This window comes from Phaethon aethereus, assembly GCF_964289735.1.
Source record: "Phaethon aethereus genome assembly, chromosome: 2".
Classification (NCBI taxonomy): Eukaryota; Metazoa; Chordata; class Aves; order Phaethontiformes; family Phaethontidae; genus Phaethon; species Phaethon aethereus.
In genome coordinates, this window is record NC_138582.1 from 141,018,243 (window position 1) to 141,042,526 (window position 24,284).

At 36.3% G+C, this 24,284-nt stretch overlaps 1 protein-coding gene across 1 annotated transcript in view; it reads left to right on the forward strand.

Moving 5' to 3' along the window:
• Window positions 1-2,381: 2,381 nt before the first annotated feature.
• The window catches only part of THSD7A (thrombospondin type 1 domain containing 7A), a 199,780-nt gene continuing 177,877 nt past the window's right edge, over window positions 2,382-24,284 (forward strand). The window contains exon 1 of the mRNA XM_082015333.1: window positions 2,382-2,556. Coding sequence (XP_081871459.1) covers window positions 2,397-2,556 — 160 coding nt within the window. The 5' untranslated portion in view covers window positions 2,382-2,396. The remainder of the gene's footprint in view (window positions 2,557-24,284) is intronic.

Below are 24,284 nucleotides of genomic sequence, written 5' to 3' on the forward strand. Positions count from 1 at the left end.
TTTGTTCTGCTGTCAAAAACCACTTTGATTCATTGTGCCAACTACATGGATGATCTGTTTGCTGGTGATGTTTCCAGATGATCTGAGTCACATACAAAATGTTTTCAGAGGCTTTCTTTATACATTCATAAAAGTTCTACGTAGAATCCATTGTATTTAATAAATCTGAAAAGGGTGCTTTTTACCCTAGTCACTCTATAAACTTGACTTTTCCCCTGGTACATAACCCCAGCTAAAAAGCCAACATTTTTACTCTTAATTTTTCAAAGGAATGTGTAAGTTATACATGTTTTATTTCAACTATGCAAGTCAATAAAACTATTGCCACAGATTTCCTGATGTTCTTAAAACTTTTTTAAGCCCTTAAAATCTTCTTCTTATTTTTCATAAGTTATGAAGCTGGCATTATTTTTATTAGGTCAAATATTCTCGAGTTCCTCTATGTAACATGTAAAATAATGTCCATGTGACTGACTTAACCCCAAATTTACCTGTGAAATTGCTATAATTTGATAAACTCAGAGAGCATTTTGATTTAAAGCAGCATTGTGTCCAGTTCAATGAAGTCTGAAGGGGTTTCCATGCTTCCTGAAGTGAATACAGCATGATGTAACAGAAGTGAATAAAATGTATTTTGAGAAGAGCTTTAGGTGAGGGTACAAGTTCTGCATCAGGATGCCTTAAATTTGTTAAGATCATGGCTTTCTATGTATCCCTTATCAACCTATAATCTCCTGATTGTTGCTTGTTTTTCAACAGCTGAGGAACGGTAATCCACACTTGCTTATCTCTCTTAATCACAGCCTCACGGTGCTAGAGCTCCCTGAGCCTTTAATTCCCTCTTAGAGGCGTAACAGAGTGGAAAGTAAACAAAGACAAATTTGCAACCTTCAACATTGCTAATTTGCTCTGATGTCAGAATATTTAAACAGACGAGGACTTGGGAATTATTTGATCACAGTTGATTTTAATCTAATGCATGTGAAAAGGCTGAGTCTGGGAAGGTTGTGCAAAATGACAGGCGTCCCAGGAGAGGTTGACTGAAGGTTTCTTCTTTAAACAACAATAGCTCCATCATTTTCAAACTCTGGGTCCTGTGTTCCTACTGTATGTTTTTGCACTGTTTGCATTTTTAATGAAAGGCTTTGGATGTGATGGCAGTTTTCTTGAAGATTCGTCGTTTGCTTCCCAGTTTATAGGTGTCCGAAACCTGATCTTTAGGCTCGTTATTGCATCTGTTCAATGGGTGGGGAATGGGAGGTATAAAGATCCCTATTTAAAAAGCTTTGTCTCTCGCCACGTTTTTGTATTGTCATGACAGCCTAATGTATCCTGAATACTTTCATATGTAAAACTCAGTGTATGTTTTAAAAATGATTGATAACTTGATCTTCAAATTATTTTGAATTACACAGTTGACATTTACGCATGTATATATGTGTACATACTTGCTGGATAGGAAAGGATGTTATCTTGCATTATATATTACATGCACACTTCATCTACCATGGAGGTGATGTACTTACACCTACATACATGTTATCATATTCACATATTCATCTGTCCTCACAGCAGACAGCTATATATTATAACCTGAAACAGATTTGATAAATATGCAAGGCAAGTTAGTGGTTAGTGTTTTTTTTTTCTTTTTTTCTTTTTTTTCCCTGCATTTTCTCTCATTTCCCTTCATAAGGTCTTAATTGTCTATTTAATGCATGTGTAATCACTTATTTTTTGTTGTTTACAAAATGGTTAATGTAGCATGCATATTGTTATCAGGACAAATATGTGATGCTCTCCTAATTAATATATATCTTCCTGGTCGTATCTGTTCTGGTTGTATGACTTGTGTTTCTGACGCATGTCTGATGATGATTTCTTCTTTTCTTCTTAGTGTGTATCATTTGGGGTATTCCAGGGAGAGATGTGTCTGGGAAGCCAGCCTTTTGCAGTCACTCTCTGCATCGAGACTACACCACTGGGCTGTTTGTGTTTCTCCTCATCCCTGTTTCTCTCTGTCTCTCGCTCTCTCCAGCTGGTGTAAATGACTGCTGCTGCCTCCCAGAGCAAGATAACCTGCTCAGTCAGCTGGAGCCCCCCGTGGACAGCTGTCTCGCTTTTAGCTGATGGAAAACCGCTACTAACCGCTGAATGGAAGAGCGTGGAGCAGCAACCATACTAGCAGCAGCCGCCGCCGCAGTGAGAGTGAGCAAGGACTCTATTGTTCCCTGGCGTTAAACAGTTTTTCCTTTTCAACTGCCATGCACAATAGCGGGAGAGAGGTTTCCAGTCCCCTTCTCCCTGTGAAGAAATTCTGAAGAGGGGAATATTATTTGAAGAAGGTTTCGCGGCCGTGCCGCAGGTTTTGGGGGTGGCAGCAGGCTGCTGGAGGCATGGGGTTGCGCGAGGGGAGCGCTGCTTTCTGCCGTGGTCCGGGGGTTTCCGCCGTGCCAGCCTGGAGCGTGGGAGTTCTGGTGCTTCTGCTGCTGGGAATCTGGGACGCTCGTGCACAAAGTGAATTTCAAACTTCGTCGGTGTATTTGTGGAAGACTGGTAAGTAAGGATGCTATGTTAACACAACGGCAGAGTATTTATTTTTTTGTTGCAAGTAATAACCTTTTTGTGTGCTTTGTGTAGGTGGAGAGAGAAAGTTAAATCTAAATTACTAATGTTTACTTGCAGGATTATAGGAGAAGAAATTAGGTCATCTTCCAGGAATCCACCAACCAAGCAAATATGGCAATTAAAAAAAAAATACACTTGTGACTCTGTGGCACTGTTACTGGGATCTTTTCTGTATTTTCTGTGTCTTCTGAGGTTTTTCATTTTGTTTAGCAGCATTGTGTTGCATGTAAATAGAAAAGGTCAGGGATTAGTGCCTGTCCACAATGGGAAAGTACATTTGTTACAATTGGAGTCAGCAACGTTAACAGCGCTCTAAAAATATTGATACTTCATAAAGAAAGATGTAATTCAGCATGTCTAATCTTTGTGCTCTGTGCTGACATGTAATATATTCAGCGTGGTAATTGATGGGGAATTGGGTTTGTTAAATTTAGGTTTGTTGCACAGTATATAGGACACGTGAAAGCTAATGATGGATTAGGTGAATAATCCAAGTGATGCGAGATCTCATAACCAAAGAGCCAAAGGCAAATAGGCTATGTAGATTCAGCACCACACGAGATAGATAATTTCCTCTACTTTGATACTAATGAGCTACGTGTCTGTTTTAAAGATTGCGTAGTCATAACAGTGTTACAACCTTAACTTTGCATTAAAAATCAGCGGGGAATTTTCCTGTGTCTATTAATATATTACATTAATTCAGAACTTTAGCAGTAATGAATATGTGCCTTGTAGTTGTCTAATACAGTTTGAGTTCCTGTGTAGGTAGAGTCAAAACCTCCTTTAGGAAATTTAAAAATTGCCAGCCAGTAAATATTTCACATTGGCTTTGGCAGTTGGCTTTCTTCCCTGTACGTTGCCAGGAATAAAACAATCCAAAAAGTAGTAACTTGTTTTAAAATTGCTTTTCCATTAAAGCATAACATAGTAGTAAGAGAGTGTGCAAATTAATCATTTGTCTGAAAAACAACTTTGAGAAGACAGTCTCTTCCTTGGATGGAGGGTCCCAGTCTTCTGACACAGAAGCAGATCAATTTACAATTACAGTGATATCCTGAATTTTTTAAGAGGCTCTATCTATCCAGCAGCTCAGGGAAGAGATTAAAAGGAAATTCATTCAAACAAGAAGACAAGCTTTCCAATAATGCTAGAAAGAGAAATCTGAAGAAGGGAAAATCCTTTGCAACTTTCACTTCCGACTGAAAGATGGGTCGCACAATGACAGTGACACTTTTTTTTTCCTTTGAACCATTGACAAATTCAAAACATATTTTTCAGTTCCGTTACAAATTTGTAAATGTTCAGCGCACAATTAAAAAGCGATAAAATACATGCATAGGTTTATGCAAAAGCACAGTAATAACATAGCATTTTCATAAAGCATTTTACAATTACCCTAAGTCACTAGGCATTAGTAGAATAAACTCTCCAGCATTTTATTATGTGTCCATTTAACAGATTGTATTTAAAAATGTTAAAATAATAACATAAGTTGAGAATAATAACAACTGAAGTTAACTAATGCTTCTGAACATGCACTGTCAATATGCTGTGGACTTAACTCTCTCACTTTGCATATAGTACACGTGCTCTGAAGTCACGTCAGTTAAACCAGCTAGAAGGAAACTGTGTGGCTTTTATTTTCTCTCCCTTTTTCCCTTCCTGGCAAAAACTGCTTTTAAGGAACTTTTGTTTAGAACAGGTGTGATCTAATTGCATTGCCTGATGTTCTTTCCTTCAGCTTTTTTTCTGCAACCTCTCTCCTCTCTTTTGCCTGCAATGAGGAATAGGATAAGCATGTTCACTGTATAGTTTTTAATATAATAACATCAGTGATTTGATGATAACATGACGAAAAACAAGTCAGAATGGCTCTTTTCAAACGATGAATGGCAAGATTCAGTGAATAAGGTAGCGTGTTTGTGTCTGGCTTCTGATTAAATCTTCGTACTCCTTTTCTTAGCTGTTTATTGAGTTTTGCTGTTTCTCCCCTCCTCTTTGTGGGAGGTTCTAGAAAGTGAACTAGGAGAATTGCTGGTCAGTGATCTGAAGGGATGTCTAGTATGAGGTGTATAAAGTTCAGCTAAAGTATCAGAGGGAATAAAACTGAACAGTAGTGAGCTCATCCAACTAAGACGGTTTTTTGCTTTTCCTTCTGTGAAGGAAACAGGTCAGGGGAATATGAGGCTAAGACTATGTCTAGGAAATCAGCTTGATCATATGCCTTTTGGGACTTGGTATGTCATTTTTTTTTGAGAAACGTGCTATTTTTGTATTGAATTTAGTCCGGCATCAGCTTTTGTAAGTGCAGTTCATGACTTGCATGTGTCTGATTTTTATGTCTAAAGATTTTTGAAATAATGTCTTGGTGTATGCTACTCCATGTCTTCTCTACTGGTTTACTGCATTGTGTTTTCTTAAGGATACCCTTGGCAATAATGTGCAGGGGATATGAGGTTTGAGTTGGCACATTCTTTCTCTTACAACAGTTGTGGTACCTGGTACAGTTTCCTTACACTTTTTTTTTTTAGGTGCTGGTGTTTTGTTTGTGGCCTTTGGGTTTTTTTGTTGTTTTGGGAGGGGGTGTGTTCTTCTGTTTCGAATTTCAGCTGTTACTTCCAATCTGTGAAAACCTCTCAGGGGCCATGACTTTTCCTGTCTATTACCATCCTCCTGTCTACTAACATAAAAATCTGAGGTGTTTGTAATACTCAGGATAACAATTTTGGGATTTAATTATCTTTGATTCAGCATGGACAATGTTGTGAACAATCTGCCTTGGGCAGGGAAGTTGGACTAAATGATCTCTAGAAGTCCCTTTTAATCTCCACCATCCTGTGATGTGGACGCCATCACCAAGTCATTTCTACTTCTTTAACTGAAACTGCTTTGAAGTTTTGGCTTTTGTAACTTTTTTGATCTCCTGTGAGAATGGGTATTTGCTTTTGAATATTTATGCTAGAATGACGGTGTGTTTAATGGACCTTCAGTGTTTTCAATGACATTTCGATGAACATAGTTAATCATGGTTACTAGTCTTGAAACTAGGTCTCAAGCCAAACGTTCTCATTCCATACTGTGCACACCCGGTGTGCGCATTTTTTTAGACACAAATACACAGCTGGTTCATTTTGTGTGGTCACTGTGAGAGCTACCTGGTTTCTTTAAAATAAACTAAAGCAAAGTCTTCATCGATGCAGAATACCTGGCTCTTCACAGCAGTGATAAAACAGCTGTATTCCCAGGATTGAGTCACGGTGTCTGTCTGCTTGATGATTTGAGGTAGAAGGCAGCAGTTTTTAGCAACTCTTCGAACAGAAGTTGTGGTATTAAGGGGTGGTGATTCCAACGATGCAAAGTGGACACACACTGCCTAACGATGGACTTTTGAAGTTTTAAGAATTTTTGAATGATCTGTTTTGTTCATCAGTTAATTGCCCTTCTCTGAGTCTACTGATCTAATTTACGATGAATAGTTGCTTGGTTCAGGTTCTACACTACTATGTTGAACTTCTGTGAGTTTCTGAAATGTTTTAAATTTCATTAATATAATACCTTAACTATTAGGAAGCTTTATTGAATTGTTTCTATATATGCATAAAAAAAATTTTCTATGTACCACAATTCAGAAAAAACTGCTTGTGTGTTAGCTTTTGTTAAATGTTATTGTCCAGTCTCTTTTTTTTTTAAAGTGAAATTTTCGTGTTCAAGAACAGTTTATAATCTTGTTTATACTGCCCACCATAAGCTAAGATTTTGATGTACATGTAAGTTTTGCAGTGAAGAAAGTGAGGAGTGCTGATTCCTAAATAAAGACTGCCATACTGTTATCACTCTTCCAAAACAAGAAGATACGTATTTTTCTTGGTCTGTCATTTCATGATGCAGGCCATATATACACACCACTTCTGTACACAACTGACTAAGCATAGGCACGTCTTGCCACATCAGAACTCTCCTTTACTTCTTTCTACCCAGTGCTTCATTTGTTTTCGTTATATCAATCGACACGGTGATCTGTGATGTGCTGTCAGTGTTGGGTGTAATGCCTGCCTGCAGTTACTAATATAATTCCTGGAGAGCTGCACAAAATCAGCAAGGTTTGATCACATTGTAAAATTGCTGCTTCTGACAGTTTGAAGTAATGCATGTTACGCTCTTGAAGTGGAAGCATTGGTTTGATACTTCTGGAACAAAAAAAAGTCATAAGAAAAAATCTGGGAGGCAGTGCCTTTACCATCATTATCTATTTTAAAGACTATCGATCAGATCTCAGATGGTATAGATTGATATAGCTCTGCTGAAATATTTGAGCTATCTGCAGTTGTGTAACATCAAGGTTCGGTCTTCTGTATAACAACTGCAGTTGGATGTTTTCCCCTTCTTTTTACAAAGGTAGAACTCGAAATAGACTTTCTGTAGGTAACAGTGCCTTTTTAAAATTAAAGGGAAAAAGTCTTAATTTCTGGAACAGACCACTTAAGTATCTATATCTTTATGCTTATGTTGTGTCTCAGTATTTGAGAATTGGTCCTTAGGTAATAACTTGCTCAACATTTGAGGCAGTGGAAAATGAGAGGAAAGGCAATAATGTGGATATAGGAAACATACAGAAGTTCACGTGTACTCTTGAGGTAGTGGAGGCCCTGAGTGAAATCAGTATGCCAAGTAGTTTCCAGCGGCACTGGAGGGGTGTTGCAAGCTCTGCAGCCCAAGAGGTTTCCTTAACCTCTTTCTGAGCTTTTTCAGGCAGCAGCATCTCTCCTTGATTCTTCCTTGTTCCATCTTCTTGGGAAGAGGACTCCAAGGGCCTCCTACTTCACCTGAAGAGCCTATAAACAAATCCTTCTGTTGTTTCAAGGTGTTACTGTGGGATCTTCTAGCCACATCATGCTTCTTCACTACTTGATAAGAACTTGGATCTCAAAACCCCTCTGATCTCTAACTTCTTGGTTTCCCACTTACCCACGAAGTAGAACATACGCAACCTCTGTACCGTTGTGTATCCTTGTCAGGTTTTGCAGATTTACACGTTCCAAGGACTGACTCTATTTTAAAAAGAGTTTGGTGCCATAAATGGGTTGGAGAGAGGAGGTTTTCCAACATTTTGTCTGAAATTCCTCATCTACCACCTTTGGTAGCTAACAAACATAAAATCAACGAATAAAATGTCTTATTTTATTTTCCCTACATATATCCCTAGGACTGTCCTTATTTTCACAGGACTGAATGTTCCTATCTCATACTAATGCCTTAGGGGGGCAGAAGTCCTTCTGAGCACCAGCAGTCCAGCAGGCATTTAAAAATGTGTCTAAATACACACTGACAGGAATGATCACAAGGGAAGAGAGAGAGAAAAAAAAATTACCTAACCAGCCCTCTGATTAAAGCACTTACCTTTCAAAGGTTGTGTCAGCTTGTTTGTTGAAGCTGTTCCATCATATAGCAGAAAATTCCTCATTTGTTTCAGTATTTTTTTTTTTCCAATACCAGAGTAAAGAATTTTTGCAGTAATCACAACTGGAGACTAGAGACAGATAAGCCTATGTCAGTGAACAGAAAACTCACGATTTTAAAGAAATTATGAAGAAATAAACTGAAGAGGCGGATTAGATGTGAAGACCTAGGGAAAATGCTAAATGAGAAAAGATGTTTTAACTTGAGGCCTGACTGACAAGAAGGGAATTCACATGTGGTGATGAAAGAGGGCAATGAGGACCCCTTCAAAGGAAAATAGAGCTCTAGTTATGGCATGGTGAACTTGAGGTGGTACCTACACATCCTTGAGGAGGGAGAGAAAGGTGTCAAGATTTTTAAACTGTCAATGTAAAAGGTGTTATTCAGGATTCGTCTTTTGATTCTCAGGTCTTCAATTACAGAATAAGATAAAAGGAATATTAGAAAAAGCTGCATTTCATCAGCTTTTCAAAGAATAAAAATGATTCAAGCAAAATGTCCTAAAGATGCTTTACTGTTACCTCATTGATTTAAAATATAAGTGATCCTCCAGGACTGAACGTGGTTAAGTGTTAGTTACATACGCTCTGCATAAATTCGTATTAATTAGAGTTAGAATTTATCACTTCTATTGCATTCTGTAATGTGCATCTAAGCAACCACACTGTTTACTGCTTGTCTGCCAGTTAAATTTGACTTTTATGTAGTCAAATGGGGCTTGTCTACCTATGACTTGAATGAGGAAATATTAATTTTCATTAGGCATGTTCATCACTCTTGCTCTTTGCCTTCATTTATAAAATATAATTTCAAATGTTTTTATTCAACAGAAATTGTGCAAGGCAAGTATTAAGTCTTTGGTTAATGTAAAAGATTTTTAGTGCAGCTTGGCAAAAAAAACCCCCAACATTTGGCAGAGATGCAGAAAATGGTTGCTTTAAGGAAATTATTTATAAATGTTTTTTAATAATCTGTGCTTATTTAACAGAATCAGAGTAAATATTTAAATGTTTGGAGAAAAATTCTGTGCTGCTGAAATTCTTTTTCTTATGCAGTTACTTTGCCATATCTGAAATAGGAAAATAGTAAAAAAGCGTGGCTGATATTAGAAGCCTCTAGTTAAGATAAACAAGTAGTATACTCTGGACTAAGTGTTGACTTCACTTGTAGGATAGCATTTTGAAGCTGTCAGAAAGTGGAAAATGGTAGTTGATGATGATGTACTTGTAGCTGAGAATGTCTGGATTGTTTTTAGCAAGTGCCCTGGAGTGCTTATGCTAACTGGATCAGCTGAATCCCTCAGCTTATAGGGATGCTGGAATAGGAGAATACCTCAATAACTACAGGTCGTTTTGTTCTGTAGGTTGGCTGCTCCAGGACTGGATTAATTCAGTTTATTCATATCTTATAGACAAGGTTTTATCTTTGCAGTTCTCAACTCCACTTGTTGTTGATGTCTTCTTTTGTTGTACTCATCCACTCAGTTGTTCAGATGTTAGAAGCGTGTATCTTTTAACACAGTAACTCCAGATTTAATAGAAAGCCCAATTCCCATAAAATAAAGGCTAGTATTCTTAAAGACAAGTAGTAATCTATATTTTGAGGTAATGTTTGCCGTGTCATAAATTAAATTGCACGTTAAACTATGTACTGTAGCTGACAAAGCAATTTCTGGGGTTTAGGACACTGTATATATTTATTGTGTTTATTGAAAGTCCTTTTCTGCATTCACAACTTTCTTCATTATATATGTCTTTTTTCTTTTCTTGTATTTCTCTGTCATCTGCTTTCTGTCCACAGACAAGGCCTCTCTGTGTAACGGGACTGGGAGACCCTTTTCTGGATGTATGTCCAGTCAAAAATCTCTGTTTCTCTTTCATAGACTAACAAAGCTGAAGAAAAGTGGTGGGTTCCTTAGGTGGGTAAAGATGTGTTTAAATTCAGACTGACAGAAGTTGAAGATCCGGTTGTTTGGTGTGGAGCCTCAAAGGAGGCAATGGGCTGGCAGAACCTACAGTTGGAGACGGCAGTAGCATTGACATTTTATTTATGGATTTCTTCTTTCTTTTTATGTCTTTTTCTGTCTAGTGAGGCTGTAAAAATATGTGGAGTTACTAAAGTAATGGAAGAATTCATTGAGACAAACATAACTTGATTTTTTTAGTGTTTCTAGATATTGGGTAAAAGTTTTCCTAAATGATCACAATTGAAATAAATGTATTGTACTGGATATTGAATCTCAGTGAAACAAAAGTTAATGTAAGCAGTTTTGCTACCACTAGCACAAATTAATCTCGTATAGAAAAACCCTTATTTATCGCTTTCATATGAATGCTGTACAGTGTTAAACATACCAGTGTCTGGGATTTCACACAAAATCCAACAGACATTTATTGTAGCAATGGGCATGTTCTCAGCATAATGAGCACTGTGCGTTTTGGTGTGGCTGACATTTCTGGAAATTGTCAGTAGACCACAGTAGCTGGGTTTTTTTAATAACTTTCTGTATTTTGTGAGCATTACCAAGATTGTTTTGGTGTTTTTATGTCTGTGGAATAGAGAAGGAAAATCTGGTGTATTTGCATGGATTCAAGGAAGGAGTGGCATTAGATGCAGCCCTTATTGACTGGCCCAAGTGTGATCCCTAGTGAACAGTGTTGCTGGAAAAGCTTTCAAATGTCCAAATACTGGTAAGAGGTTTCCATAGGTATTTTAAGAGAGAGAGAGAGGGAAAGAGACAATAAGTAACTATTTTATGTAGACTGTTTATATTTCATAAAGTGAGTGTGATGATATTAATTGGAAATGGTTTCTGATGTAATGAGACATACTTAAACATTTTAAAGATTGATGACATCTGCTAATCCAATGAGAAATTTCTTAATGAGATATGTTATTACTTTCTACCTCCTGTATTATGCAAAATGAAATGTTTATATTAGTGAACACTCCTTATGCGTGCTGGGGAATAGCTATTTTACCACTAACTCATTAGAGAAATAAAGAATAGAACTGGGAGAGATTGTTTTATAATGACTTGTGTTTGTACAGGGCCTAGCACAAATTGAGTTCTCTTCAGTTGCTCATGTTCCTATGTACCACAGCTTTGTATGAAATTACATAATTAAGACTTGTTAAAGACACTGTTTACAAAGATACGAAGATAAATTATTAACATTCTAAAAGAACATTCAGATAATTTCAAGTGCCCAAACTAGTTCAAATGGCTGATATCAAGACACTGTACTAGACATTAATAGAGGAGAAAATTATTTTCATAGGAAAATGGTGTTACGAAAAGCCTTGGAAGCAGGATTGTCTGTGTAATAGTTCCAAAATGCATTGTTGGGAGAAAATGGCTTCAGTAGTAAGAGGAAAATTTTTATATGTTCCGTAGCATTTCCACATTTACAGATTTGGTAGTCATCCCTCCCTCTATCAGCATGTAGCAAAACTCTTTTTTTGAATTTGGTATGAATATGCTTGATTATCCTAAAAGATCACTCGCATTATGTAAAATTTTGCTTGTTTTGCAGTTTTCTACTGACTGGTTGGATCAAGTGTACATTATGATGAATTTTGTCCCGTTCTATTCTGCTTTACTCGATTGGCTTGTGATTTTTTCAGTCAAAATAATTCCCAGATTAGAGGAAGAGGTGAAGGAAGAGGGTAAAGCCACTACGGTAACAGTTATACTGCTACATCTTGCAACAGGGAACATCAAACCTTATTTACAAAAAAAAGTCGTTATAAGCTAGTACAGAGGCTGGATCTTGCACCTAGTCTCAGGTCAGCAGGTGGTTTCCAGTGGTGACATTGGGAATCTGTTTCTTCTTCTGTAAAGTGACATTTATATGAGTATAATTTTCTGGAGGTCTCTGTGCCTACAACAAAACAGAAGAAATTTTGAGACTTGTGATTTTTTGATATAGTTATCATACATTTCCCAAGAAACCAGCGCTTTAGCATACTTGTGTGCTACTGAGCACACACGTATGCTTTAGCACACTTGCCGTATGCAAGAAAAATGGATGTAATGAAAGAAATTAGGGCATTTGGGAAACAGAAAGACAGACATTAACATGAGTGGAGAATACAAACATGAAAAGTATGGGACAAGCAACCAGCAGCTATTTTCTGTTGAATACAAATATTTAAAATGGATTGTGAAATTGAAAAACTCAGGGGGCTGAGAGAAGGTGGCAGTTGATGTATGAACAGATACTGAAATTTTTTAATTAACATGAGTTTTCTAATGAATCTGTCTGGAAACTATTTTTGTATGACATTTACAACAATACATATACCTGTGTGTGCATGCTTGCATGTGTGATATATATATGATGGTCTGAAAACATTACTGAACAATTCTGTATGGATCCACTGGCACTACCTTAAAATACATCTAACCCTAAGTTACATAGATCTTCAATGTCTGAGTAAAACAACAGCACAGCTTGAATATGTGGTCACACCTAATAACAGAAGTGCATTTTTTTTTTTTATATATACCACTAACTTATTTTAGGGAATTCCAGCTTCGCTGCTGCTACTTAGCTTGCTATTTTTAAGAGGCATATTTGACGGCTGTCATTGAAACCACTTTTTTTTTTTTGTAACCCCAAATGAAATTCACAGCCAGCATAGCTTATTAGACAGAAGCATTGGAAAGATCAGCTTGTTCCCGTAAGACATGCTTGGTGCCATGCAGAAGATAATGAAAGGAAGAGGATGGAGAGTGATAAATTGACTGAGCATGCAAGGAAGATTTGTAGTCTTTAACTTGAAGTGGATGAATGAGTTGTGGCTTTCCATATTTCAACTTGATATATGAATGTCAACACCTTAGGAATAGTTTGGGTACCTGAAACATAAAGATAGGAAATTCAGGTTATTTTCTATATGGTACTTCCATTGTCTTTGTATGGAGCTGCAGGAGAAGTCTATGGGCTGTGCTGCACAAAAGTGAGTTCTCTGAAACTCTGCAAAGTGCATACCATGACAAATTTGTATAGGTTTACATATTTACTAGCGATATATATTTCATTTCCCCCCGTGTTTAATATATTTTAAAAGCTTTATGGGATAAATCAGGATTATAAGTGTATATACCGATTATAATTGAGTCTTGGTTCTTTTGTCATAGTACAGATCTAAGCTATTTACTACCAATTACATGTGATGGAAGTAACTCTAAGTTTATGATTTTGTTATATGGATGTAAGACAACTTGTTTTTTGAGATAGGATATGAAAAAGACAAAAATGATGCTAGCTCTGCAAGAAGTTCATTTTATTGCTCTGAGGACGTTATGTAGTAAACGCCTTCCCTTGAAAATACTGAATTTGCTAAGGTACATGCTTCATAATTTCTCCTGAACAGTGTACTGCTTAGTTTCTCTCTTAACACAAACGTAATAGTCTTTAAGAATCAGAATCCCCCCCCAAAAAAAGCTAAAATTGGGTAGTAAAAATTTTGCCTTTTGGATGCAGAAGTAAGTTTTCCAAAATAGGTGTTTTTCTGAAGCCTCACATATAAAGGGACATTGCTGATTAGAAATGAAATAAAATTCAGTGAACTAAAAATTACTGCCATGCAAACAGGAAAAAAATGTCTCTCAAAATGACAAAATCTGTTGCTTACATAATGTCTTCATCACTCTAATTTAAGAGATAGAATATAGATTTGTTCATATCAATGAGAAATCTTTATTATTGGACTAGAAACAGATGAAATGGTGAACCTGTGTCTCTGAGAGAATTGTTTGTTACTGTTTATAGATGCTAATTTGGGTGTAAGCCATTGTAAGAAAGATGTTAGTAGGTAATTTGCTTCTAAAGTAGCTTGTGTATCTCTTAGAAGGGTTGTATATGCATCTTCTGAACTAATAACCTTGCTGTTTTAGTAAATTAAAGGCAATCTTCAATATCTGCCCATATCTTTCTAAACATATTGTTTTCTCAGCAAGTAAAATGCTCTTATCCAGGAGGTTTTTTATTATTATTATTATTATTATTGTACTATGAATGGATTCCAATCTGTATATAATCCCCTGAGAGTGAGGTGTAGCACTCCTAGAGGCAGAGATTCATTAACAAAATATGGATTTAAGGAGAACTTGAGAGGAAGAAAAGGTGCAACTTAATTAAAGATAAAATATTAAAAGGAAGAGGAAAAAATTAGTTTTCAGTCTTGTGATGCTTATGTTAGTTGTTAATGTAATTCAGCGTTGAAGTTTCTTTTCAATTTCAGACATTCATCACCTTTTATGTAAGTGTTACCAGAGAGAGTTATTTTAGAAAGGAAAAACAAAATACATTAAGAAACCTTAAAATAAAGATGCTCAGCTTTTTGTATAATGACTCAGACAATATATTGCCTTTTAGTAACTTTTCTTTTTCATGAAAATATTTAAAAAGAAACAAGTTATCAGTAGCTAAAGCTTACTAAATCTTCAGAATGTTATCAAAGTAGTCTAACCTAAATGGGAATACAGATTAATAAATAGCACATCTGGAAAAAAACAAACCCAAACATAAATATTGGAGTGTAGAACATAAAAAATAGCTTGGCAATTAAAAAAAAAAAAGATTTACTTTTGTGTTATATCGCTTCACCTGGGTCTGGAGCTAACAGACAGAGAGTTCATCTAATTTTTGTTATAAACAAAGATTCCATTTGAAGTAGTAGAATTGCTTTTGCTTTTGAATTTTTAAAGATGAAGAAGGCTCCCTGAAGATAGAAATTCATTAAGAAAGCCAAGGGCTTTTCAGAGAATATGTTCTGTTCTGGGTGTTTTTTTGTTCCCCACTTTGTATGTCTCGGAGCACACTGCAGCTTCTAATGAAAAAATAATGCTGTTCATTAATCTGAAAAACTTCTGATAGTAGCTACATTCTCACAGTATTCTGGGAATTAGTTTGAACATAATTGGTTGGATGTCAGTATTAAAAAGCACTCTAATGAAAAAGGAAATTCTCAAACTATGATAGTTTGCTGCTTCTGATGAAAAATTTAATGAGGCTGAATAATTATCACTTCTCTCTTCTTTCTTCCCAATCTGCCATGTCTTTCCCAAGCTCTGCTTTACATTCATTGTAAATATTTTAAGCAATAGGATTTCTATCGCCGTAATTGAAAGACTACACTATTGTCTGCGTGCTGCACTATTTTATAGCTAGTTTGCCTTTTTCTGTAATTCTTTTTCCCTTCATGACTAGATTACTCAAGAAGAGTATTTGTCAGTTGTCATGACCCTCAGCTATCACTTAGCTGAATTGCACTTAGTGAACTCTAATCTTTCTTGATAAACCAACCTATTAGTGCCATGCCAAGCAGCGCAGTGTCTGCCATTTACATAACGGTTACTCTAGTTGGCTTAATGTGACTTTTATCTTCTAACTTCACATTGAGTATTACTTCCTTCTGAGATGTGATCATTGCCCATATACACACACTTTCCAGTTATTGAGTTGACTATTAATCACTTAAAGTTATGAAGTTCATGGAAGTTAGGATTTTTCATGGGGAACCTATTTTAAGAAAAAAACCCAACCACCCAAACCAAAACAACACACCCACACAAACTGAAAAGACACAAACCCACGTTATTGGAGGGCCTTTTCTTCTGATCCCAGTTTCCCAATATGACTTGTATTAGCTCTTCCATATCCTACCCCTTTTCTGCCTCAGTGGGATAATGTATGAGATGTTTGTCCCCATGACCTGGGGAGAGCTGCCTGTTCAATAACTGCTCAGTATTCTAGAGAAGAAACATGTGCTCTTACTGCCATAGGCCTCCACCTGCAACAAGAAATAGTGGTTCACCTTTTTGTGATGTTCTATTAATGCACTTCCAAAGAGAAAAATAAGACAGACACAAAGACAGCCTTATTTATCTTGTGCTGTCAACACCTGAGAATTTTTATCAAAGATGAATTGAAATTAGAAGACAAAGCCTGAACCATTTTGGTGGTTTTGTTAATGATATTCTAGATCTGTAAGTTACAAACCCTGAATGTCAGTCACACCATGATGGCGATGCAAAAGTTAATTTTAATATTCAGCTGTGCTCCATAGAGACGTTTAGTGCTTCAGAAGACATTTGCTGCTGTTTCTTTAGAACCTGCAGCCTCAAAGATGACTTGGAATGCCAGAGTAGGAAATTGATAAAGCTGTCAGTGCTTTGCTGTGCTCTACTTCCCACACTGCGAGCCACCTTGTCACATGTAGTGCTCATGATACTATCAAATACATGTTATTAAGAGATCACACCTTTTTCCTCACTTCATAAGAAGGTGAGAAAATTTTAGTGTAAGCTTAATAAGCAAAATATGACACATCTACACAATCTCTTAAAAGGAATTTTTGCTTTTTTGCCTAATTCCATTTCATTTAATAATTCTGTGAGTTTTCCCTTTTTATCATGGTCAAGAGAGAGGCAAATCTGAACCATAGAATCTTTGGGTTGGAAGGGACCTTTAAGGTCATCTAGTCCAACCCCCTGCAATGAGCAGGGACATCTTCAACTACATCAGGTTGCTCAGAGCCCCGTCCAACCTGACCTTGAAAGTTTCCAGGGATGGGGCATCACCTCTCTGGGCAACCTGTGCCAGTGTTTCACCACCCTCATTGCAAAAAATTTCTTCCTTAGATCTAGTGGAAATCTGCCCTCTTTTAGTTTAAAACCATACCCTTTGTCCTATCACAACAAGCCCTGCTAAAAAGTCTGTCCCCATCTTTCTTATAGGCCCTCTGGAAGTGCTGGAAGGCTGCAATAAGGTCTCCCTGGAGCCTTCTCTTCTCCAGGCTGAACAATCCCAACTCTCTCAGCTTTTCCTCATAGGAGAGATGTTCTATCCCCCTGATCATTTTGGTGGCCCTCCTCTGGACCCTCTCCAGGGTTATTACAGATTGTAATAACAGTGTATTTTTTCATTGAGGAAATAAAATTTCTGGGTCCAACCAGGTATAAAATGTGTGTCTTGATCTTATTTTCTTTCCAGGAGATTCTTAGCTACTAGGTAAATTAACCTTTATGCTTCAGTAAGGAATAACACCTAATCCCTTGAATTAAAAGGAATGGGAAGCAGGGGCTGAAAGTGAGCTAGGTGGCACTTTGCTCAGAAATATGAGTGCCTGTTGTGAATTGATTCTGAGCATAATACCAATGTAGTTTTAACATGAAGACTTGGTAAACATACAGATACATGAGTTTTGGATTAACATAGGTTGTTTTGGCATCCTTTAATTTTTCAGTTGTAACGAAGGATATATTCTTTGGGTGGGAGTTGGGGAAATTTTAGTTCCTATAGTTAATATACATTTGTAGATGATGGTTCAAGATCTTATTTAGGAGTTGTTCTGGTTTGTGTGCCCAAACCACTTCTGTCTCCTTTTTGCATCTACCAGGACCGTTGCCATCTATGGAACTAAAGTAATGAAAAATGCTACTTACATGGTTCTTGCCACCTCCGAGGTCCTTTGGTTATGTGGAAAAAATAATTTTAAATTTCAATGCAGTACAGGCAAAAAGGTGTTTACTCCTTGTGATAGCACAGCAATCTCTGAGTTAAACTTTTCAACTGTTATACCTGTCATTTTGAAATCTCACAGATGAGTACCCTTGGCCTGGCTGTTGGCAATGATTTTGTATTTAAACAAGCTTTTCATTGCTATTCCATTTCCAAAGCAGAGAAAGTGATGTGTAGTTAAAAATAACTGGTCTCAAGAAAAGTTTCAAAATGAGAATACATTGTTTTAAAAACTACTTAATGGAAAAGCTTTCAAACTAAAATTTACTTAATGGTAGCTGCTCGTGAGAAAGGCAATTCAGTATGATTCCAAGATTCTGCTTTTATCTGCCTTGATAATAGTGCATGAATCTTCAATGCTAGTAAAGATACAGAAGTTGTTCCTAGCAACATAAATGCAATGCCCATTTTAAATTTAAATTAATTTTGATGAATTTGTAATCAAGTGATTCTTTTTTGATAGTTAGTCTTTGTTTCTATTAAGTTTTAAAATTATTTTACTTTTCCAATTTAGTTTCCTTATGTAGCTTTTCAGTACAATATGGGAAACTAAACAATCTTTCTACTGCAGGGATAGAGGGTTGAACAAAATATGAAATGTATGTATGACCATTCTTTCAGAGCTAAGACTGCCTGCAGTTTCAGTGCCATCCATCTATTCAGCATATATAACAAGACATTTTTGTAGTTTGTTTACAAACAAGAAATTGGGTAAGGCATTTTGGAATGCAATATTTCTTCTTGGACCAGTGCAATCAACAGTTTCTTAGTTTGCAAATTATTAGAGTCTGTTTTATTATCACTGATGTGCTTGTAAGAAGAACACATTTCAACAGCGCGGCCTGGTGCTTCTGTATTTTAGAATATTCTTGAATACTTTGTGGTGATTAAGTATAAGTAGCCTCTTGGAAATACCTATAACATAGTGATGCTATAGAATTACTAAATGTAGTTTTCATCGCTGAAAGATTTTTGCTATCTGTTTCTCAGTGTCAGGATTTTTGATGTCCTGACAGATTATTGTAATTTAGCAGATGGCCTGAGACTTGATCTTTAATAAGTAAACTCAAACTGAGGGTTTGGTGTTTATCTGTTTCATTCTTAGCTATGGTCAAATAGCAGGACAGATGGATTCACTCTGGTCAGTGAAGCTGCTATACAGAGCGCTCTTTGGAGCAGCAGATATTGCTGTGAAATACAGCTAGCACCACTGTCACTTTGGATTGTTGTGCTTCAGTTTTAATGTAATGTAAAATCCTCTTTTATGAAAAAGACAATTTTATTCCACTTGTTACGAAAGCCCTATACAATTTTCAAGGGAAGCTCAACTAATTTCTAGTTAACCTTATGTAAGAAAAGGAGAGCACCTGAGAACAAATAAGGAAACAGGAATCTTTTTTATTTTGCTTTAAATGTATTACATATGGAGATTCTTTCATGTGGGCTTTCAACTTAGTTACCTATTGTGTAATATTTTTATTGCTTGTAGAGAACTATTTTTATGAACATTTGAAACTGTCTAAAAATATGTTCTTGAAAAATGTTGACAATTTCACAAAGATATATTTTAAAAAATAATTTATTTATATCTGATAAGTTCTTAACGACAAAAGAGATTTGTTGAGTTTTGGCTATTTTTATTTTTAATTTTTTTTAGAAATATATATGTTAAAGATGTCAATACACTGGTTGGTTATAAGTGAGACCCACAGTACTATTGATACTGCTTTATCAGCATGTTGTTTTCATGCAATATGTTCTCTTCATGTCAGAGTAAGAGTACTCTGCCATTAATTCAGTGGATTCAGTGACAGGTTGTTATAACTACATCTCAGAATATAGAGATAAAATCATGATCTCTATAAATACATATCTTTGTCAACCAGAGCTAGCTTCTGCTCTTAAAGCGTAATCTTCCTTCCTGCTAGTTTTTTAAATTTTGCATTTTGTGCTTTGTTACCTAGAAACTTTGTTTCTACAGAGGAAAAACTAACATTTTGCTGATCATACCTGGTTTTTTTCTCAGTGTTTCTTTTTTAATACTGTGATGTTTTCAATTACGAGCCTTAATCTCATCAGCATAGATTTTGAGTGTAAATTGGAAGGGAAAAAGAGTCAATTATGTTGTTAGTTTTTGTATGTCCTGAAGTAGTCCATCGTTCTTCAAAACTGCTGCTGCTGTTTGTTTCCTAGAGGAGAATGATGGCTGGCTGTCCCTACTTGGAAGAGTAACTTTAAATGATACTCGATTGACTCATTCAGCAAGTGTGTTTAGAAATAACATTGTTTTATATAATGAAAAAAAAAGTAATTCTGTGATTCTAAAAATCATCTTAAATGTAAAATACAAAGTTTACATGAGCTTGCCTTTCTGTTATTTTGGGCAACCTTCCCTAAGCAACGTTTTATTAATGGTAAATCATTTTGCTTTATTTAAATGTGACTGTCAAATAGTATAGGTAGACCTTAATATCACACATGAGAGGTCATAATAGGAATAAAGCTAAACAATTTAGAGCCAAGTAGACTAATTATTGGTGATGGAGTGAACTAATTATTAGCAATGGTTGCATTTCAACTCCCTTTTTCTTCCCCTAAGTATGGTATTTTGGGTATTCAGTCTTTTGAACTGCATTAGAAAAATACGCCATATGGTATCGCTTGTCTTTCTTGATTGGATGTAGCACCAGCTGTTACTTTGCAGATTCCTGAGTAGACAGTATAGATTTTGTCTGTAAGTGCTCAGGCATTCATTTTCGTATTTGTTTTCAGCAGGGATTGTCTGAAAACTAGATTATGATTTATTTGAAAATATGAAAGGGATCCAAGTATGGATATTGTTTAAAAGTAAGTGTAATTTCAGTTAGCGGTTTGAAACTTCATATGCAAAATAAAAGCACAGCATGGTGTGGCTTTCTTGTAGTGCGTAGACTTTGCTTGTATTTTGAAAAATTGCATGTGTAGAAGTAACTGACTGTATTTCTTTAAAAAAAATTATAAATAACTCTCTGTAGAGTCAGTTTACATGTATCATGTTTCCTTGTAATATAGATGACTACATTGCATAAACATTTCATGTTTGAGCTCTTCATATTTATGGGGATTTTTAGAGTTACTGAACTATTTTAATTTCATTAAAATAATGAAATAATGGTTTGTTGTGGGTTTGTTTTTTTTTTCAACAACATCGACACTTGGTTATGATAAAAGCTAAAAGGTTTTTCTTAACACTTACGAGTTTGGTAGTAACTGGATCAAAATAATGAAACTGTTTGCTGTATCAGAGGTTGGATAGTATTCATATTTATTTATTTCGAGTTTCCAGTCAATATATCTTCTATTGCATCTTGTTTGTTGTGAAAGCAGAGTCAGCAGAACTGACCAGTGACTTGGGAGTGCTGGGAAGAGCAGGGCATTCCCAGAGTGACTGTACGAGCACCCAAAATCACGTGATGCAAAGGTTCAGGGTTCAAGGAAAGAGTTTGTACTCTTAAGTTGTAGCATATAGGACAGTGTTTATAGTACTGTGGAAAAGACTGTATTGTATAAGCATCAGCTTATCAGTGTCTTTCTGTTCCCTCTACTTTTCCCCCAAACTGGTGGATGAGAACCTTTGTTCCCTTCAGGTGTTTATGCAGTGGACTTTGCTATAACTGCATTACGGGAACACGTGAGTTCCCCAACTGCTCTGTGCCCATCATAGGATGGATGGTTTCTAACATTCATAGTCATTCTAGTTGGATGGTTTATTGATGAAATTGCTGTTCAAATCTGATGACAATTTAATACAGTACATGATAACTGAACTGAGTGACCTTTGCTGCAATTGATGTTGGCCTTTCTCCTTGTTAAGTGACCGCTCAATTTATCTAACTTATAGGAAATACTGTGATTGCTGAATAAACTGTCTTGGACAAAGATATCCACCATTCATCTTGAAAAGGTTGAGTGGGCACTAGTAATCAGAAAAGGTCAAAGAGCCTGATGTAAGATATTTTTTTTTTTTTACATGTAGTGCTCTTTTTCAGAGGTAAAAGTACATGATGTAACCAAATGTCTAACTCTGGTATCAGTGAGTCTGCTGAAGGCAAACCAGTGGTGTAGAAGACTCTTTAAAGAGTGTCACCCAACTGTCAGTTTGGCAGTGCTAGACAGAACAAAATAAAAGTTTTAGGCTTGTCTTCAATTTTGACAGAAGACGTGTAATTATTTAGTTTTATCATAAAGTTGTGTGGGACCTTTTAGTATAAATATAATTAATATTTCGTAGAACCGGAGACAAATGCTTCTCTTTAGGGAAAAAGATCAAAGAGAAATGAAGGGCAATCGATCTGCATGCTTTTCTTCAACATATACTGATTTAGTCCATGAAGATTATTTTCTGTTTGATTATTCTGAATCTTGAAGTGTTTTAGCAGGAGATGATTAACACAGTGATTTTTGTTCTCTCCTCTTTCACTGTTGATTTGATAGCGCTGGTGCATTACTTACGGAGTGCATAGCACAGGAATTTACTACTTACTTAGAATATTGTATAGAATGTTGGGATGGTTTTACCATATATGGTACCTCCCCCTTTTTCAATCTGACACAATTGGAAATCTCCCCCCCGCCCCGCCCCAAGACTTTTGTTGGGTTAGCACACTAACATTTAAATGGATGCAAGCATTGTTTCAGAGTTGTATGAGAGATCCAGTCTGTCCTAACATGAGAGTATTCACAACTTTTCACTCTAGGCACCCAAGTTAACTGGCTAGTTCCTTTAGAAGATAGTCTGTTTGAACAGGGATGTTGAATTACTTCAAATCATTGAGGCAATCTAACAAGCATTTATTAATTTGGGGTTTTTTTTCTTAGTTCAGTGTGAGTTTCTCATAGCATTGACGCACTATTTCAGAGAAGGGCTATAATCACACAGTTGTGAGATCCAGGTCTCCTTTAGATTTTCCTAAATTGATCTGTATGAAATATAGACATATTTCTACCCTGGAGGTAGAAATATAGACACTTCAATTTCTCGTCCTTATCTTGGTCAATGATGAGATACACAGACTAAAGTGTCCTGTGTTTATGTATTTTAGCATGTTTTACTTTTACTTTCACTCATTAGATCGGACTACAGTCATCATTCCAGTGTGGATACACGTGTCTACATGTTTGCTTACCCAGTGCACAGTGTGACTTGATTGAAGTTTCATTATAAGCTTGTTAACAGCTAGGTTAAAGAGAGTGTGTAGGCTGTCTGGTTGTTAATTAGTTCCCGTCAGCAAAATTATTAGCACAGTAGGTCAGAATTACTCCTGCCAAATGAAAGCCTCAATAATCAGTACTGTATCTGGGTCAGAGACCAAGATGGTCATTAATACTGTGATTGCTTGGGCCTGGAGGGTGCAGAGCCAGAGTCAGCGGCACCACAAAGCTGATGACGTAGAATTGCTCCTCTGTCACTGTTAAAACTATATGCTGAATGTTAGCGGTAGTGCTTTTTTTTAAAGTTTTTGCTGACACTGTGGAATATTGCCTATTACCAATAACAGTGTTCAAGCATGAGGCAGCAGCTTTTGTAATGAATCAACACTATAGGAGATGTGTGAATTGGGATTTTTTTTCTTTCAAAATATTGTGCTGATAAGGATCTCATCACACAGGCGATAGTAGTTAACAGTTACAATGGTAGAAATAGCTCTCAGGTTAACTAATCTGTCTGAATTTGCTCATAGGTTTTTGTCCATACTGTTCAATTTCCTATGCATTTTTCTTTGTTGTAAATAAAAGTTCTTCAGAAAGAACTTTTCTTTGTCCTTCCTTCTGCATCAGCCAATGGTCTCTGATGTATTTTGGGTTTCCAGTTTGCATACGTAAGCAGTATTTTTTATAAGGCTTAAAGTCACATTAAAAATAATGTAAAAAATAATTATTGTTTTGGTGCTCTTTGATTTGCTTTTGTAAGTTGAAGACAAATGTTCCAATGACAGTGCTATATTCTCAGGTTTTGCTCCAAAACCATGTGTATGGGTTTAAAAACAAGGAGAAAGAAACAAGGATATCTTCAGATGTTCATGCGTTAGTGTTTTACGGGTTTTCTAAATCTCTTAAATTTTATATTTTCCTGCCTTCTTTTTAGTTCCAGTGTATAATCCTAACACTGTAGGGATTTTTTTCTTCCCTATTTATCACTAATTTGCCGCAGTCTTGCAGCGGTATTAGCATTTAGGGTACCAATAGCAGCATCTAAATTAGAATGGGTTTATTTCATACTATATCTCCTCAATTGCTGTATATACATTTTCATTAAGTGGTCTGGAAAATATGAATGTGTGGTTTAGGAGACTTCATCTTCTAGTCCTAAGATCTTGTGCTTATAAGGTCACATTCTTTTAGAGTTGGCGTGATCTGCTCTCTGATACAGGCTTGTGCTGCCCTGCTGCTCGACCTTGCTTTTGTTACCTCTAGCTTTTCTTTGTGCCCCTTATCACAGCGCTGAAGATAAAAAAGATAAAAAACTACTCTGCAGTTTTCACCCTCAAGGTCCTGTGGTGGTGGTGCTTCTTCCCACTCTGTAAAGCTTCATTATTCTGTTAGCCAGCCAGCAGCTTAGTGTTGAATGGCAAATGTGTATCACTCCTTTGTTATGTGTTGGGATTTCCCCCCCCGCCCCGGTTA